At 53.6% G+C, this 16,333-nt stretch overlaps 1 protein-coding gene across 2 annotated transcripts in view; it reads left to right on the top strand.

Moving 5' to 3' along the window:
- The first annotated feature begins 5,635 nt into the window (after positions 1–5,635).
- LOC129403450 (interferon alpha-inducible protein 27-like protein 1) overlaps positions 5,636–16,333 on the top strand; it is a 37,901-nt gene continuing 27,203 nt past the window's right edge. Inside the window, exon 1 of one of the 2 annotated variants that reach the window (XM_055132050.1) lies at positions 5,636–6,080. In XM_055132050.1, coding sequence (XP_054988025.1) covers positions 5,948–6,080 — 133 coding nt within the window. In that variant the 5' untranslated portion in view covers positions 5,636–5,947. The remainder of the gene's footprint in view (positions 6,081–16,333) is intronic. The other variant, XM_055132048.1, reaches the window with a different exon arrangement.

Here is a 16,333-nt window from a genome sequence, read left to right on the forward strand (position 1 = left end):
CTCTGCGTGCCGGGTCGGGAATCAGTGCACAGCGACGCTCCGGTCTTGGCATTTTCTCCAGAGAATCTAAATTGTTCCTGCCTGGGCTCAGGTCAGGCCCCTTCGGGGTCTTGATCACTGTCCTCGCACCCCAAGGTCAGCACGAGTGGAACTGGGTAAGGGCCTTTCTACGTGCTGAACCCGTGACATCTGTGGGGGTTGTGGGCAGGGAGAGGTTCACCTGGGGAGCATGTGGTGCACAGGGAGTCGTGGCTGCCAGAGGGCAGCACCATGAGCGGCCCAGGTGGCTGCCACGTCATCGCAACAATTGAAAAAACAAAGTGTTTCTCTTGCAGGTGAGAGACGGATGCAGAGACACCAGCGAGCAGGGCTCGGCACCGCCGCTCTCGCCTCTGGGTCGAGCTCACTGCCTCGCCTCCAGAGCACCTTTGTCGGGGACTGGCCTCGGGAGCCCCGGCTTGTTTTCCCTGAGAAGGGAAGGAGCAGGGGAAAACCTGATGGACCGAGAAAGGAAGGAGCAGTCCCAGAGCAAAATTTGCTCTGCCGGCCAATTGGGTCCTTGCTTCTCGTTTCCCAGCCTGACCAGCCTGTTTCCTGCTCGTTAAAAATGGGTCAAGAAAGAGCTTTTGATAATATAAAACTGGCAAAGAAAATTCAGAGGGGACCCATCCTCATGGGTTTCGGACTTCTGACAGTCCTTCTTTGGCTTAATTTTGAAAGTTCTTAATTATCTCATATCATAAAATTTTCACACTAGATCACTTTAACAATTTCACTAAACGTACACACTGTCTCTCACACACACACACACACACACACACATACACACACACACAAAGCCATTTGACGCACCAAACTTTTAAATAGCAGCATAAGAAAACACTCGAACTAATTTTATTTTTGCACTGTTTCACAAAGCTCTTGTATCTAACTAGGCAGGGGCTCTAATTGCTCAACTCACTGGATTTAATTCCTTTATGGGAGGTGAAGAAGAGCACTCATCTGAGAGTCTTGGCTTCTTTAATCCGCCACTCAACAGATGCTCCCTTTGCTTCTAGTCCTCTGGTTTGTCCTGAAAATTTTTACCTGTAGCTCCAGCACCATGCCGCCACGGGAGGGAAAGGTTTTCTCTCTCGGCCTTTTCTTTCCCTGGCGGCGGCGTGGCGACCACCAGTTTATAAGGCCCCTAAACAAAGGTACAAGGTTGCAGCCGTGGGTCTCGCAGGAGATCTCGGGATGGGGTCGTAAATGGTGCTGCTCTCCACACAGATTTGACCCGTGCGGCCGCACACATGTGGCCCCTCCGTTGCTGAAGGCCCATGATCCCGGGGGCCCACTACTTTCGGCACCAGCAGCTTCTTGCAGAAATGCCTCTAGACTGTGGACTAAGCTACAGTACCACGCCACCATGGGAAGGGAAAGGTTTTTCTCTCTGGGCTTTTTCTTTCCCTGGCTGCGGCGTGGCTGTGGAAGTCGATGTGGAGGTCTCGTTCTGTTCAGCAGGGAGACCCGGAGGAGGGAGAAAAGGCGTTTATTCTATAGCAGTTACAGTATTTATACCTCCCTGCTGGGAGGAGCTGGTAGAGTATTCCGCCCGAGATCTCCAATAGAAATGCAGGGTGTGGCATTGGCCTCAGCTAGTGATAAACAAATGCTGATAAGATAAAATCAGTAGGATTAGGAGTGGAAACCTTTGCTAGGTTGGCATGGGGTTAGCTAGTGATAAAGAAATACTGACAGGATAAAATCAATAAGGTAAAATGGGTCCCTACACGTGGCAACCCAGCTTATAAGGCCCACTAAACAGTGGTACGAGCTTGCAATGATGTAATTTCTGGCAGACATTTCTCTGGACTTAGTTACTAAAATACCAGAAATCCAAAACCGTGTGACCTCATATGCTCTTCATTCTCAGTAATGAAAAACTAATCAACAAATGCTGTCTTTTCAGCAGGTCTGATTGTTGGGGGGAAATTCCAAATAATAATAGTGAGTTTCCTATTGAAATATTGAATGTAATCAAAGTAAAGACAAAGTAAAATGAAAATCTTCAGCCACACAGGCAGGGGTGGGGGTGGGTGGGGAGGGAGGTATATTGGGGTTCTTGGTGGTGGAACATGTGCACTGGTGAAGGGATGGGTGTTTGATCACTGTATGACTGAGACTTAAGCCTGAAGGCTTTGTAGCTTTTACATGGTGATTCAATAAAAAAATTAAATTAAAAGAGAGAAGAAATAAAGAAAGTTTATTTTTACATGTACAGGCCAGAGTTTCCCTGACTCTGACCTGCTCTGCTTAGGCATGCACTAGGCCAGTGTCTCCCTTAACTGCACCATGGGCACATACCAGGGCCTTTACTGGAGCTCCTACAGTTCTTTCTGCAAAATGCATTTAAAGCAGTTCCCTGGGTTGCTGGCCCTGACCTAGCTGTCTCTGCAGCTCGGCCTGACAATTTGTTCCCTTCCTGGCAGCAGCCCTGGCAATGCCCTGAACTCTCGATGGTGGAACCTCAGCACATACCCTGATGTAATCCTGTAGGTTGGCCCGCAGGGTCTGGCTGTAGGGACTGGCTGCCTGGCAAGCCTGATTTGCATTTTCAAAAGCCAATTGTTTGCATATTAATTCTCCAGCAGTGGGATCTGCAATCTTTCTACCTACTGCTGTAAGCAGCCTATCCACAGATGTAGCAAATGGTTCATCAGGTCCGTGTTAACTCCTGTAAGTCCATCATTCCTGTTAGACTCTGAGGGCAGAACCCTCGCAGCCTTTCTCGCCACTCCCTTAGTTTGAGCCTTAATTTGAAACTCCCTTAGTTTGCGAGTGTCTCTTTTTGTTTGGGGCTCTTCACTGACTCCCTCATGCTCCTGTCCCCATTCGGGCACCACTTGCCGCGTCCAGCGCAGCCAACTTAAACTTGGGCTGGAATGAGAGAATGAGGGCTGAAAGAGGGGGGAGGGAGGACTGTATGAAACATACAGCGACTCAATTCCAAGCTCATTTTCTTTTATAGTATGTAGTGAACGCTCCGTGGGAAAGCTGTGGGTTACAGGTTGAGCGACGTTATCTGCTATTCTGCCTTGCAGCTGCATTTGCTGTTCCTTGAATTCTCTCAGGAATGAGAACGTGGCTCCTGGCCTGGCCAAGGGGGATCAAGGACCCCATCAACAGGGTCAACCGCCAGGGCGTGGCACTTCCACAAGCCCAGTTTTTCCCCGGATCATTCCCTTCTCAGGGATAACAAGCAGGAGCGACCAAGGCCAGTCCCCAACATGCCTTAGCCCTGACCTTCCCTTCAGCTCCCAGGATGGAGCCTCTCCCATGTGACTCACACCCATAGGGTCCCCTGAGCACCTCCAGGAGTGATTGCTGAGTGCAGAGCCAGGAGTAATCCCTGAGCATCACTGGGTGTGACCCAAAATGAGAAAAAAAAGATTCTTTTTGTTTTTAAATAAGAATTTTATTTTATTGCATCACCATGTGGAAAATTAGAATGCTTTCAGGCTTAAGTCCCAGTTATACAATGCTCAAACAACCATCCCTTCACCAGTGCTCATATTCCACCACCAAAAAAAAAAAAGAAAGAGTAAAAAAGAAAAAAAACCCAGTACACCTCCCATTCTGCGCCCCCATCCTCCCCGCCTTGTAACTGATAAATTTCACTTTACTTTCTCTTTACTTTGGTTACATTCAATATTTCCACACAAATCGCACTATTATTGTTGGGAGTTCCCCACTAGAGTCAGACTTGATGCGAAGAGATATGAGATCGCGCGGCTGTTACTGCGGCTGCGCAGTTTTGGATTTCCATACTTTAGCATTCAAGTCCAGGGAGATTTCTTACAGATACTGGAACATTGCAAGCTTGAAAACCCCATCTGTGGGCGTCATAATATGGCGGTCACCACGCCCTTCACCCCGGAAAGATTCTTACTGCTTCTGCCAGGACGTCTGGCCTTTGGCTGAAGCAGAGAAAATGAAAACCTCTCTGGTTTCGATTTCCTGGGAAATGAAACTCAGCTCATTGGTCGCAGCCTGGCAGGCGGGGCTCTCTTTGGGCTGGGCCCTGGCCGCTCTTTCAGACTCTGCCTCCGGACCCAGAGGGTGCCTCCAGACCGGACCGGTGCCACAGGGAGGGAGGGTGTGCAGGGGAGGCATCTGTGGACCTATCATCAGATTGTGTTGGATATCATTGGTTTGTCCTGCTCTCCTTGCAACTAGGAGCTTAGGTTTATCAGTCACGCCCATCAAAGTGCTCCCGAGTCACTCCCATTCCTTTGTTTATCTGTAACCATTTCTACCAGTTTATCTCCTCTTGCTCTAATCAAACTCTTAATTTGTAAGGTCAGACCTTGCTATGATAGTGTAAATTAATATTGTCTTTAAGTTAATATTGTCTTTCTCCTCTCCTATGTCTTTAGAATAGTTTACTTTAAAACAATATCCTTTTCTATGAACAAAGAAAGACATTTATTAATATGCTTTGGTAACATGGGATTTAATTGGCTTCAAATATTATTCATTCCTGGGCATCTGCTTTCTCAACTTAAGCCTCAGCTGCCTTTGCTTCCTAGCACCCCCAAAAGCAGGGTCCTGACGAGGGACGAGAAGGACCCAGGGCAAGCGGTGAGTTGTGTGCTACCCTGGCATCGAGATGGGCCTGGCCAAAGCGCCTAATGCTTAACTATATGTTAAGAGCTTGGTCATGGGCATGTGCCATGTCCTGATCCAAAAGCAACGACAAGACTAGGACCCTGCTAGGGCTAGGAAAGACTAATCTGGCCTGAGCGCTGTAGTCTGAGATTGAGGTGACCCCCCAGAGAGCAATTCTATAAGCTTAATGGGTCTCTTGCTATGTCCTTACAAAATGATTTATAATATGAATACTCATACCTTAGTCGGACAAAGAGAGGAGAAACACACCCATGGGATTCCGCTCTTGGGCGGATGTTCCTCTGACATTCTGTCCTAGTGAAAGCATTCCCTAAGGGATAGAACTTTACTCCCTATTGATTGTAACCACACCTTTGCATAAGCCCCGGCCTGCCGCATCCAGGGCAGATGTGGGGGGTTTTAAGATAGTCAGATGAGAGGGCAGGGGGGAGTGCTGAGTGCCAGCCAGTTGGAGAGGAGCAGAGAGAGAGAATGACGTAGGATGGGGGAGGAAGAAGCAGGAGGAGAATCAGAGGAGAGTGGAGAAAGAAGTTTGGAATAAACGGCGGTGAGATCAACCATCTTGGCTCCGTCCCTTCCCTCACCTGCCACATCATCACCATCAACCTCCTCGGGGTGGGGGAAACCGCTAGAGACTACCGAACGCGGGTGGCAGGAGAGAGAGCGCCGCTGCCCTGGGCCCAGTGCCCAGCGCGGTGCGGTGAGGCGTTCCCTCGCCCGCGCTTTTCTTTTTTTCTTTTTGTGTTTTACACAAGATTGCTCTTTGGTTGTCTTCAAGGTAAGTGGTCACAGGAGGTGGGAAGGGGAGATGACTTAGCCCGGCCCTGCTCCTGGGCTCTGGGCCTTTCCCCGTTGGCCTGGAGGCCTGGGAAGACCCAGCCTAGGGGACGCCCCCCGGCCCTTCCATCCTGGCCCCGATGGGCTAGAAGCCAGTGACCAGCACACCCAGGGGCCTTTCCTCCCGTGCACCAGGGCCCCGGACCCCAGCTTCTCCTCCTGGAGGTCACGATATCTCCCGGAGTAACTTGGAACTCTGTGCTCCTGGCCCCTGGGCGTGGCTCCAGCACTCTCTTGGGTTCTGGAAGCTTCTGCAGGAAGAGGCGCCCACTGAGAAGGAAGACGCCTCCCACCCTCCCCCTCCCATCAGAAAGTCCCGCCGGCCCCAGGGTCTTCTCCAGGGCTGCTGTTCCCACCACTCACCGAGGAACCCCTCCCCCTCCTGTCTAGGGCCAGACCCCAAGCCTCACGCGCTGCCCCGTGTGAATCCCTGCCCGGCATGGCGGCCCTCTTCTCTGCGGCGGGCATCTTGGCCAAGTCCGTCTCCTCCAAGGCCCTGGCAGCGGCCAGTCTGGCCAAGGCGGGGGGCATGGCAGTCTCGGGCCAGGTCCTGACTGGCCTGTCCTCCGTGGGTGAGTGTTCCTGAGAGGAGACGGGGAGGAGCAGGTGGTCAGGCCTGCTCCGGGCCAGGGTGGACTGAGTGATGCCTGGAGGCCTGTCCCCACCCAGAAGTCTGCCTGGGTTTCTCCTGACCCTGCGTGCAGGGCTCTGGGACTCGCGTCCCCTGTGTTGGGCCCCGTTGTCTGCCTCTTTCTTTCCTGCACTCAGTACCAGAATTCACGTCCATGTGGGCGCCCAACTTCCTGCCAAGGGCCCAGCGTCCCTTGTTAAATATCTGCGCGTCATTCCCGCGTGTGTCTTCCCCACCCCTCTGTATCCGGGCTTCTAGTGCCGGGCACTGCGTGGTTTCAGGAGCTGAGCTCTGGAAATAAGCGGGCACCGCGCTGGGCAGGATGAGCTTTCCCTGTCGCAGGGCCTGTCCCCACTGGGTGCTGCTCCTGGCGGCTCACTCAGTGCTCTGGCCACCCAGCCCCCTCTCTGAACTCTGACCTCGAAAGCCCCATCTTGAGCCGCGTAAATGCTCCCAGGCCACATCTGCTTCAGTCAGTCTGTCCCACTAACAGGCCCCACCCAGGCCTCTTCCAGCCTCTTCCAACCCCTTCAGGACGGATTCCTGAGTGCAGAGTCTGGAGTGACCCCTGAGCCGCCCTGTGTGTGGCCCAGGAGAAAACGAAAAAGAAAGAGAACCGGAGACAAGACTCGGTAATAATGCTTAGGTCTTCCATGCAGGAGGTAATCTCTTTAGGTACTTAGATATCATTCTTAGTACCAAAAAGGAAAAGCGATACCTAGGGTCCCGGAGATAGCTCAAAGGACTGAAGACATGTTTTGCAGGGGAAGCCGGGGTTTGGATTCCCTATGGCACTACTGGTTTGGGAGCACCACCAGAAGCCACCCACTACCAGTACCCACCGTGGTGTGGTGCATGAGAAATGGGTGGAGGGAAGGGAGGAAATAAAGATCCTAAGAAACACTGTGGCTGTTATGAAAGAGACCGAATTTCTTACCCTGTGAGAGCAGCCCCAGAGGGGTGAACTCAGAGCACCTTGCTGGGAGGGTAGGTGGAGCTCAGCAAATTGACTGGCACTTGGTGGGCGGGGCTTTGTCCAGGCTGGGACTATATAGCCTGGTCAGTACCCACAAGAAGTCATTTCCAAGAAACTGCTGTGGGGTCTCAAGCAACCACTCGTCAAGGTGAGTGAAGAGAGAGGAACCGGGACCCCCTCAAAGCCTCAGCCTTGGTTGCAACTGGCACTGGATCAGAGGTGCTGATGCTGGGATGGGGCTCATGCTCATCTTGACCCTGCGCCATTGGGAGCAGTTGTTTTCTGTTCCAAGGCAGGCTACTCTCCCCACCTCAGGCTTGGGGGGTGGGGAGGCTGGACAGTGGGCAGAGCCCTGGAAAATCGGGAACCACCAGGGAAAGTCACGGTCTAGATGTGCCTTGGCGGATCGGGGGAGATGGTAGACAGGAGCAGAGAGCAGGGCTCTGGGCGCAGAGAGTGTCTGACTCCCCCGTCCCTTACAGGTCTAGCAGGGGCCTTCGGTTTGTGGGAGGGAGAGGGGCCCCAGCAGCCTCTCACTGGCTCTTCTCAAGCTACTGTCAAGATGTCAGTGGACATTGCAGAAAACACAGCAGGAAGTGCTGCTCGAGTCTCTGCAGGGGCTCCTGTCCACTGAGGCAGTAAAGGGGGGACCTGAGGTTTGGTGGCAGGGCTGGGACAGAGAGACTCTGGCCCAGTCCTACCACCCAGGGCCTGCAGGTGACAGTGGGAGGTGGGTGCTGGGTGGGGCTGAGTCTGGCTCCCTCTGGGCTCCCGAGAACCTACCATGACCTCATCCTGGCGGTCTGATCCCCCCCCTACCCCGGGCCGAATCAGGGTTCCGGTGGTTTCAGGACATGGAGGAGGGCGCTGTGTGGGGTCTCTGGGTCTCTGGTCTCATTGCTGCCTCCTTCTTCTCTTCCACAGGGAACACTGTTCCAGGCTCCCAACACTCAAAGCTTCTTCACACACCCCAAGGACAATGCTAGGTAACTGGGCCCTGATACCCTCCTCGGACACCACCCTACACACACACACACACACACACACACACACACACACACACACACACACACACACAGGCACACTCAGAGCTCCGCCTTCCGAGGTGTCAGTACTAAGGAAACTTCCCCAGTGTAATATCTACAACCCCCCCCCCCGAATCAGAATAGGGCTCAAGGCACGTGGGAGCATCAACGTGGGGTCCCAGGGTCCCCCTTTGGTCCTGGCCAGCCATACCCCCTCTCTGGGCTGTAATTGGTTTGATGCTCACTGCATGGGGTAGATTAGGTGCTGGTACAGAGCTGGAGCACCAAGTTTATGGATCAGTACTTCAGAGGCCCCTCTCCGCTGGGTCTAACCCCTCACCAGAGTCTCTTGGCTCAGCCTTGGTGCCATTGGTGCCACTCCCTCAGCTGGCCTCCCTGCCAGTTTGACACACTGCCTGAGTTATGACCTCTGGGCCCCTGACTAAATTTTGATTCTCTGGTTAAACTTCCTCTAGATCACATATTTCCTCATCTAGCCTTGACCCAAAAGTCCACCTCCCGGTGTGCCCTGCAGATGTGGGGTTCGCACTTGGCGGTGTGGGGTATTCCTGCTCACCCTGCAAAGCAGGTGCTCTCCCACGGAGCTACATCCCTGCCCCTGCCGTGTCCATTTTAAAAATCATTTGGCTTTCATGACTGAACTGAAGGAATTCTTCATGCTTTCAAAATACTAGCCCCTTCTGAGGTGTCTGATGTGTCTGTATTTTCCCCCTCTCCTGAGCTCCTGCCCACCCTGTGGACGGCCTCTTGTCTTAGTTGGTTCCGGCTGCTGTAACAAAATGCCATCAGCTTATTTATACACAACAGAACTGTGTATATCATGTTCTGGAGACTGGAAGGTTGAAGACCAAAGTACAAGGGGGTAATTTTCAGGCTGGAGAGTTAGTACAGTGGGTAGGGGGCTTGCCTTGCATGTGATCAATCCAGGATTGATCACTGGTGCCCCCAATGGTCCCGAAGCCCAGTCAGGAGTGATCTATGAGCAGAGCCAGGAGCAAGCTCAGAGTACCATCAGGCATGGCCAAAACAAACAAAGAATACAAGCCTGAGGGGAGGGTGTGTGTGCAGGAGTGATACTACAATGGGTGGGGTGTTTGCCTTGCATGTGGCCAATCCAGGTTCAATCCCAACATCCCATATGGTCCTCTGAGCACTGTCAGGAGTAATTCCTGAGTGCAGTGCCAGGAGTAACCCCTGAGCATTATTGGGTTATTTTTTGGTGACCCAAAAAAGCAAAACAAACAAATGAAAAAAATGCTTAAAAAAAAAAAGGACACTAATCCCAGTCATCTGATCCAGGGCCAGTCCCACCATCACACTGGCCATGGCCTTGCAGCCTGTGACTTTGAGGGGACAGAGGCACGCAGACCAGAAGGTCCTTGCAGACACCAGGGGGCACTGTTGGCCATGTCTCTCTTTTGGAGCCTGTGCCTGATGTTGGCGAATCAGCAGCAAGAGACCTGAAAATATTCCTAGCATTGGTGTTGATCTGAGAAAATGAAACAGACAGTTACGATCATAACACAAATGATGCATTCTGGGCATGCCGTGGCCGTCTAATAAAGTCCAGAGACAAAGGACAGAAGCTGCTCAAAACCTTTCTTATTTTTTGTTTGTTTTTTTTGAGGGGGGAGTGTCTCCAAATTGCACCCAAGGGAACTGGGGGCCATTCTTGGTGATTCTTTTTTTTTTCTTTGTGGGTCACACCTGGCATTGCACAGGGGTCACTCCTGTCTCATGCACTCAGTAATTACTCCTGGCGGTGCTCGAGGGACCCCATATGGGATGCTGGGGATTGAACCCGGGTTGGCTGCGTGCAAGGCAAACACCTACCCGCGGTGCTATTGCCCCATTCTTGGTGATTTTTAGTCAACCCGAGAAAGTGGTTCCAAGGAGTGATGTTTGAGCCCTGCGGCACCCAGAATCCCCCAGGTCACCCTGAGTTGCTTGTGGGTTCCCATACCCTGTGATGCTGGTGTGTGGCGGGGAGGGGAGGGTGACATATGGTGTCAGGGATCAACCAGAGTCAGTTCACCTAACTGGTGAACCAGCTTCCTGGAAGCTTCCTTTGGTAAGTGAAAGAAGGGAACTGGAAGAGGCCGCTGTAAAGGAAAATGCTTTCGAGGAGGGCGAGGTGGTTCTGTGTCTCCTCACCTGGCCTTCAGCATTGGTTTATTTTATTTTCTGTTGCACTGTCGCACTGTGCTCCCATGTTCATCAGTTTGCTGGAGAGGACACCAGTAACGTCTCCATTGTGAGACTTGTTGTTGCTGTTTTTGGCATGTCAAATACACCACGGGTAGCTTGCCAGGCTCTGCTGTGCGGGCGAGATACTCTTGGTAGCTTGCCGGGCTCTCTGAGAGGGACGGAGGAATCGAACCCAGGTCAGCCACGTGCAAGGCATACGCCCTGCCCGCTGTGCTTTTGCTCCAGCCCTTATCTCGCAGGGCTCAAGGACTTACTCCTGGCTCTGTGCTCAGGAATTACTCCTGGCAGGGCTCAGGGTACCATATGGGGTGTGGGGAAATCAAACCTAGCTTGGTCACAAGAAGGTTGTACTATATCTCGGGCCCTCTACAGCCCCAAAAGTCACAAACTTCCCCTAACGTGGACACACTCTAAGTCTATGAGAAAATAAACACCAAGTGTAGTAATTTATTATAGCGGTCAGATAAGGAGTGTGACTATAAAGTTCAGGAATTTTGGCTAGAGTCAGAATCTCTAAAGGGAGAATGTGGGGTTCTGTAGGTGATGTTATGAATAGGGAAGGGAAGAGGGTTTGTTCATGACAAGGTGAAGGGCAAGAGTATCCAATAGAACTTTCTGGATGACCAGCATGTCCCTGTGGCTGCCGTGGGGTAGTAGCCCATGTGATAATGAGCACTGCAGACGTCCTGGGATAGCAAAAGAGCATTTTCAACTTTGTTTCCTTGAAATTTATGCTTTCAGGGGCCACGCATGACTAGTTGTCACCATAGCGGAGGGCTGAGACTTACAGAGTGTCCCCGTGAAGGAAGTCCGACACTTTTTGAAGGGAAAGTGAGACATTGCGAAGTGAGAGGCCAGTGTGTGGGAAGGGTCACCTGTGCAGGAAGAGAAATCACCAGAAGGAGCGATGGAGAGAGCAGATTGGGACTGAAATTTCCACGCAGGGTGGCAGGGGCCAGTCTGTGCTCCGTCTTCGTGACCGGAAACAAGGCGCCTCTTCTCGCTGGACGGACACTCACATCTGGGTCCAGGGGCCGGGGGGAGGCGCGTTCCAGCCTTAGATGCAGATCAAATGGCTGGCAAAGGCATAGAGCAGAGGAGCCAAATTGACCCTAGTGCACAGAATCAAAAAGATCAGGGTGTATCTTGTCAGCTTTGGTTATCCCTTAAAAGCAAGCGTTCAGGGTTGGAGGGCGGTGTGCGGCCTTTTCCGTGCCCTTCCCTACTGGAGCATGACATGAGAAATTAGACTTTTCTGAAAAAGCAGGGAGAGGCCCTCCAGAAACTCTTCTCTCCTCTGAATGCAACTTCAGAGGCGCTTTCTCACCGTGAGAAGTTGGGGGGGTCCGGGGACCAGGGCGGGGCTCACAGATGTGTTTTCTCCCTCCCCCCACCCAGGTAAGATTGCAGCTGGTGTGGCTGGAGGAGGTGAGTCCTGCGGGGAATGGGTCCCCACTGGGCCTGGGCCCTGGGCTGCCCCGGTCCTGACCCAGACTGCTCCAGACCACTAGACCCTGATTGGGCGGGCATAGAGGGGGCGCAGTTGGGCGAGCCCAGGTTACCACCACTGGGACACAGGAACCCAAGTGCAGCCCCTGAGTTCCAGGGCTAGTCACTGACCCGTGGAGCCTGGACCCCTCCTGGAAGGTCCGGGATGTGACCTACCCGCTGTAGGTCAAAAGGCTCGTCCCTGACTCAGTTGTTCCAGGTGTGGTTAGACCCGTGAGCTGAAAGGCACAGAAATGTGACACTCAGACACTTGTGACACGTGGTCGCGGGATAGGAGCTCAGCGGCTGCTCTGCCGGGCCTGGCACGATGCCCTCTGACAGCACAGCCTGGGGGTGGCAGGTGGCTGCTGGGGCCGGGCACAGAGAACAGAGTCCCCCACCCCACCCACCAGCAGAGCAGCTGCCCCCTGTCCTCTGTGCTCGGGGCTTGGGGAGAGGCAGAGTCCCCGTCCCCGGGCAGAGACCACACAGCTGCCCACAGGGTTATTGTCCGGGGCCAAGAGAGGGCAGGGCAGGGGCCTGAGGGGCCAGGCCGGGAGCCATTCACCCTGGGCTTCCACTCAGGCCCCTGGTCCCTGCCCTTCCCCTGCTGGGCGCGGTCCTTCCCTCCACACTCATAGGAGCCCAGTGACCCCCACCCAGCCCCAGGAGGGATCGGGCCATCTGGGGCCTTCCCTGGGCCAACCCTGCTCCTGTTCCCACAGCAGTGGCAGTGGCGGCTGTGCCCATGGTCCTGGGCGCCGTGGGCTTCACTGCGACCGGCATCACCGCCTCATCCCTGGCGGCCAGTATGATGTCCAGTGCGGCTGTTGCCAATGGGGGCGGGGTGGCCGCCGGCAGCCTGGTGGCCGTTCTACAGTCAGTGGGTGAGTGTCTGTGCGAGAACAGAGGGAAGAAGGGGGTGGCAGTGGCGGTGGGCTGGCGGACAGCCGAGTTTGTGCTAAGCCCTGTGCTCTCCCCCAGTTCCAGGACCTTTGTCCTCCCTCCCTGTCCCTGTTCCATGGGGAGGGGGGGAGACAGGGTGCCCAGGACAGCTGCATCCCAGGAACCCCAACCTCTGGGCAGCGCCCCTGCCCCTGGGCCCAGCCCCCCATGGAGGCGAGGCAGCTGCCCAGAACCTCCTGTTTGTCCTGGAGGCCCCTTGCCAAGCGGAGAGGGGGGCCTGGGGAAGCAGCAGGGTGGGGTACCTGTCCTGTCCTGGGGTGCCGGGACCTGGCCCAGCCCCCGTCGGTGCCCAACCACCACCCCTGTCCCCCTTTGTCCCACAGGGGCCGCAGGACTCTCCACCGCTGCCAAAGTTCTTTTGGGAGCTATTGGGTCCGCTATTGGGTCTGGGCTCTGTCGTTTAGGCCGCCTCCTGTGAATAGAAAGTGGAGAGAACTCCGATCCTCCTCCCAGCCACCCTTCACCTGAGGCCTGAGAAGTGCCTGTCACAGCCCTGACTTGCAGCCCTTGAGGAATAAAGAGAGAAGATGTGGCCTCTTCTGTGTCTGCTGTGTCCCTCATCTCCTTTCCCAGCCCACACCCCCGGGGACACTTCGGTTCCTAGGATCTGTCATTCCGTCTGAGCCCTCTAACCCCTGAGGTCAATTTCTTCCACCGGCCACAGTGCCCGGTTTATGGGTATGTCCTAGCTGGAGGTTTCCCCCATGTCTGGCGGCTTCTTCTGCACTGTCCCCATCCCACCCCACTGTGCCCCTCGGCCGATAACCCCAAGATGTGATTTTGCGCTTCGGATTGAGCTGCCACACTCAACAGGGAGGAATTCCCCCCAGGACTAAGGCTATCCTGGGGGTGGGGGACTTTACAGAAACTACAAATTTCTTGGAATGATCAGTGTCCCCTCCCCCATAGCAGGAAATGAAGCGGAAACCTTGGGATACTGAGGTCACAGTTTGTGCTTTCATCTGTGCTGGCCCCTTGGAGTGATAGCACAGCGGTTAGGTCGTTTGTCGGATTTGATTCCTCCGCCCCTCTCGGAGAGCCCGGCAAGCTACCGAGAGTATCCCACCCGCATGGCAGAGCCTGGCAAGCTCCCCATGGTGTATTCAATATGCCAAAAACAGTCACAACAAGTCTCACAATGAAGACGTTACTGGTGCCCATTTGAGCACATTGATGAGCATCGGGATGACAGTGACAGTGACATTGGCCCCGTGGGCCTAGTGCTTTGGCTCTGGTTTCACTTGTTCCATGACCCACTCTGGAAACCAAGTTCTTTCCATGAGAGCCAGCCCACGGCAGGCCGTACATGGTGTACGCATCTTTTGAGTTCCTTCCCTTTGTTTTTGGAAGACAAGACTTGATTTTCCTTGTACATGTTTCTGTTCTTGAGGCTTTATTTCATTGCTTTGCTCACAACTGTGATGCTTTATGGTGCAAGGGGTCACTGCACATCTCACACGACAGAAATGCCTGAGACCCTTCGTCACTGTCCTTAGGCTGCTTCCTGTTCATTACCTCTTCCCCCGCCGTCAGTGCCCCTTCAACCACACTTGCTCACCTAAATCCTGTTGTCAAAGTCCCAGGGTTTGCTTTCACTGCATGCAATCCGGTCCCTGTCTTTGTTTCTTTACATTGGTGAGATTCTCTGGCCGTCGCCCTTCCTCTGATTTGTTGAACTCACACGATCCCCTCTAGAGTCGTCCAACTTGTGGCAAAGGGCGAGACTTCATCTTTTCTCATACCTGAGCGGATTCCCTTGCTTGTATATTGAATCACAATTCCTTCATCCACTCATCTGCCTTTGCACATTTGGGTGCTGGTTGTGTGAATATTCTTTCGGGTGGGGCACTGAGATAGGAGACTTGAGAGAAATGAGATTTGCTGAAGAGGCTTTTGGGTCTATTCCGGCAGCGAAACGGCGAAGAAGAAGCGCCCCACAGCCTCGTTTAGTTCCTATCCTACGTACACACATCTCATGCACTCAGGACAAAGAAAGCATTAACGGAAAAGGGGTTACAGGAGGGATATCGAGACATCAAGGCGACAGTGTTCTGTCACCAATGGTCACAACCTCCAGGGAACTCTGGGCCTCCTCGGAGTGGGAGGGGCCTGGGTGGAGGCCGGCCTGGGAGGAGGCTCGGGTTCTCCAAACAGCCTGGCCCCGAGAGCTACAGCCCCTTGCACCGGGAGTGGTCGGGGGAGACGGGAGAATGTCTGCACTCCAAGGCCGAGCTGGGCTAGGGGCCTGTGAGAGAGGGGAGATTGGCTCTGTGTAATACTAACGGCTACAAGGCAGCAACAGGAAGAGACGTCAGCCCTGTTCAGACCAGTCCGGACACACGAGTCATGGCTCGCCCGTGTTCCTGGGGCCCGTGTTTCTGCCCGCCTGCGGGTCAGTCTCCCCAGGCTCATCTGAACAGTCTGGTTGGGCACCAGCAGGTGGCTCCCATCATCTGAGCTTCTACACACAAATCACTGCGCTTCTACACACAAATCACTGCTCGGCAGAAAAGTTCCGTCTGGATTGTAGGATAACGCGGGTTTGCCCTTCCTCCCTGGCCACTGGGAGCTTGTGTTTGTTGATTGCCCCTCAACCTGTCAACTACCTTTGTCTCCTGGTCAGACTCTGACTTGTAAATACTGTCTTTCTCTTCCCCTTAGTGTCCTTTGCCTGGTTAGCTATTTCAGAGCAATTCCTTCTTGTATGGATGCAGGGAGCACTGCACTGGAGCACTGTCGTCCCATTGTTCATCGATTTGCTCGAGCAGACACCAGTAACGTCTCCACGGTGAGACTTGTTGTGACTGTTTTTGGCATATCGAATACGCCACAATAAACTTGCCAGGCTACCCGTGTGTGGGCGGGATACTCTCGGTAGCTTGCTGTGCTCTCCAAGAAGGAGGAGACATTGAACCCAGGTCGGCCACATGCAAGGCAAACACCTACCCGCTGTGCTGTCGAACCAGTCCCGCCCAATATAGCCTAAATATTACTGTTTCAACAGGTAACCAAGAGAAAATTTATTCGTAGTAGAGCTGACATCCTAAACAAGATGCTTCTGTACAGTCGTTGAAAATTGGTGTCTTTCTACCTCCAGAACATCTCCATTCAGACCAGACACCAAACAGGGGCTCAGTATGCCCCGTGCTTTGTTCATTCATTCTCTAAAGTCACATGACACTGGGAATCATCATTTAAACTCATTCCCTCGCTCCGGCCCAAGCTCAAGTTGGCTGCACTGCACGCGGCAAGTGGTGCCCGAGTGGGGACCGAAGCATGAGGGAGTCAGTGAAGAGCCCCGAACAAAAAGAGACACGTCGCAAACTAAGGGAGTTTCAAATTAAGATTAGGATTTACAGCAGCTGCTGAGGCTCAAACTAAGGGAGCGGCTGGAAAGGCTGCGAGGGTTCTGCCCACAGAGTCTAACAGGAATGATGGACTTACAGGAGTTAACACGGACCTGATGAACCATTTGCTACATCTGTGGATAGGCTCCTTACAGCAGTAGGT

The sequence above is a fragment of the Sorex araneus genome, chromosome 3, assembly GCF_027595985.1.
Source record: "Sorex araneus isolate mSorAra2 chromosome 3, mSorAra2.pri, whole genome shotgun sequence".
Taxonomy (NCBI): Eukaryota; Metazoa; Chordata; class Mammalia; order Eulipotyphla; family Soricidae; genus Sorex; species Sorex araneus.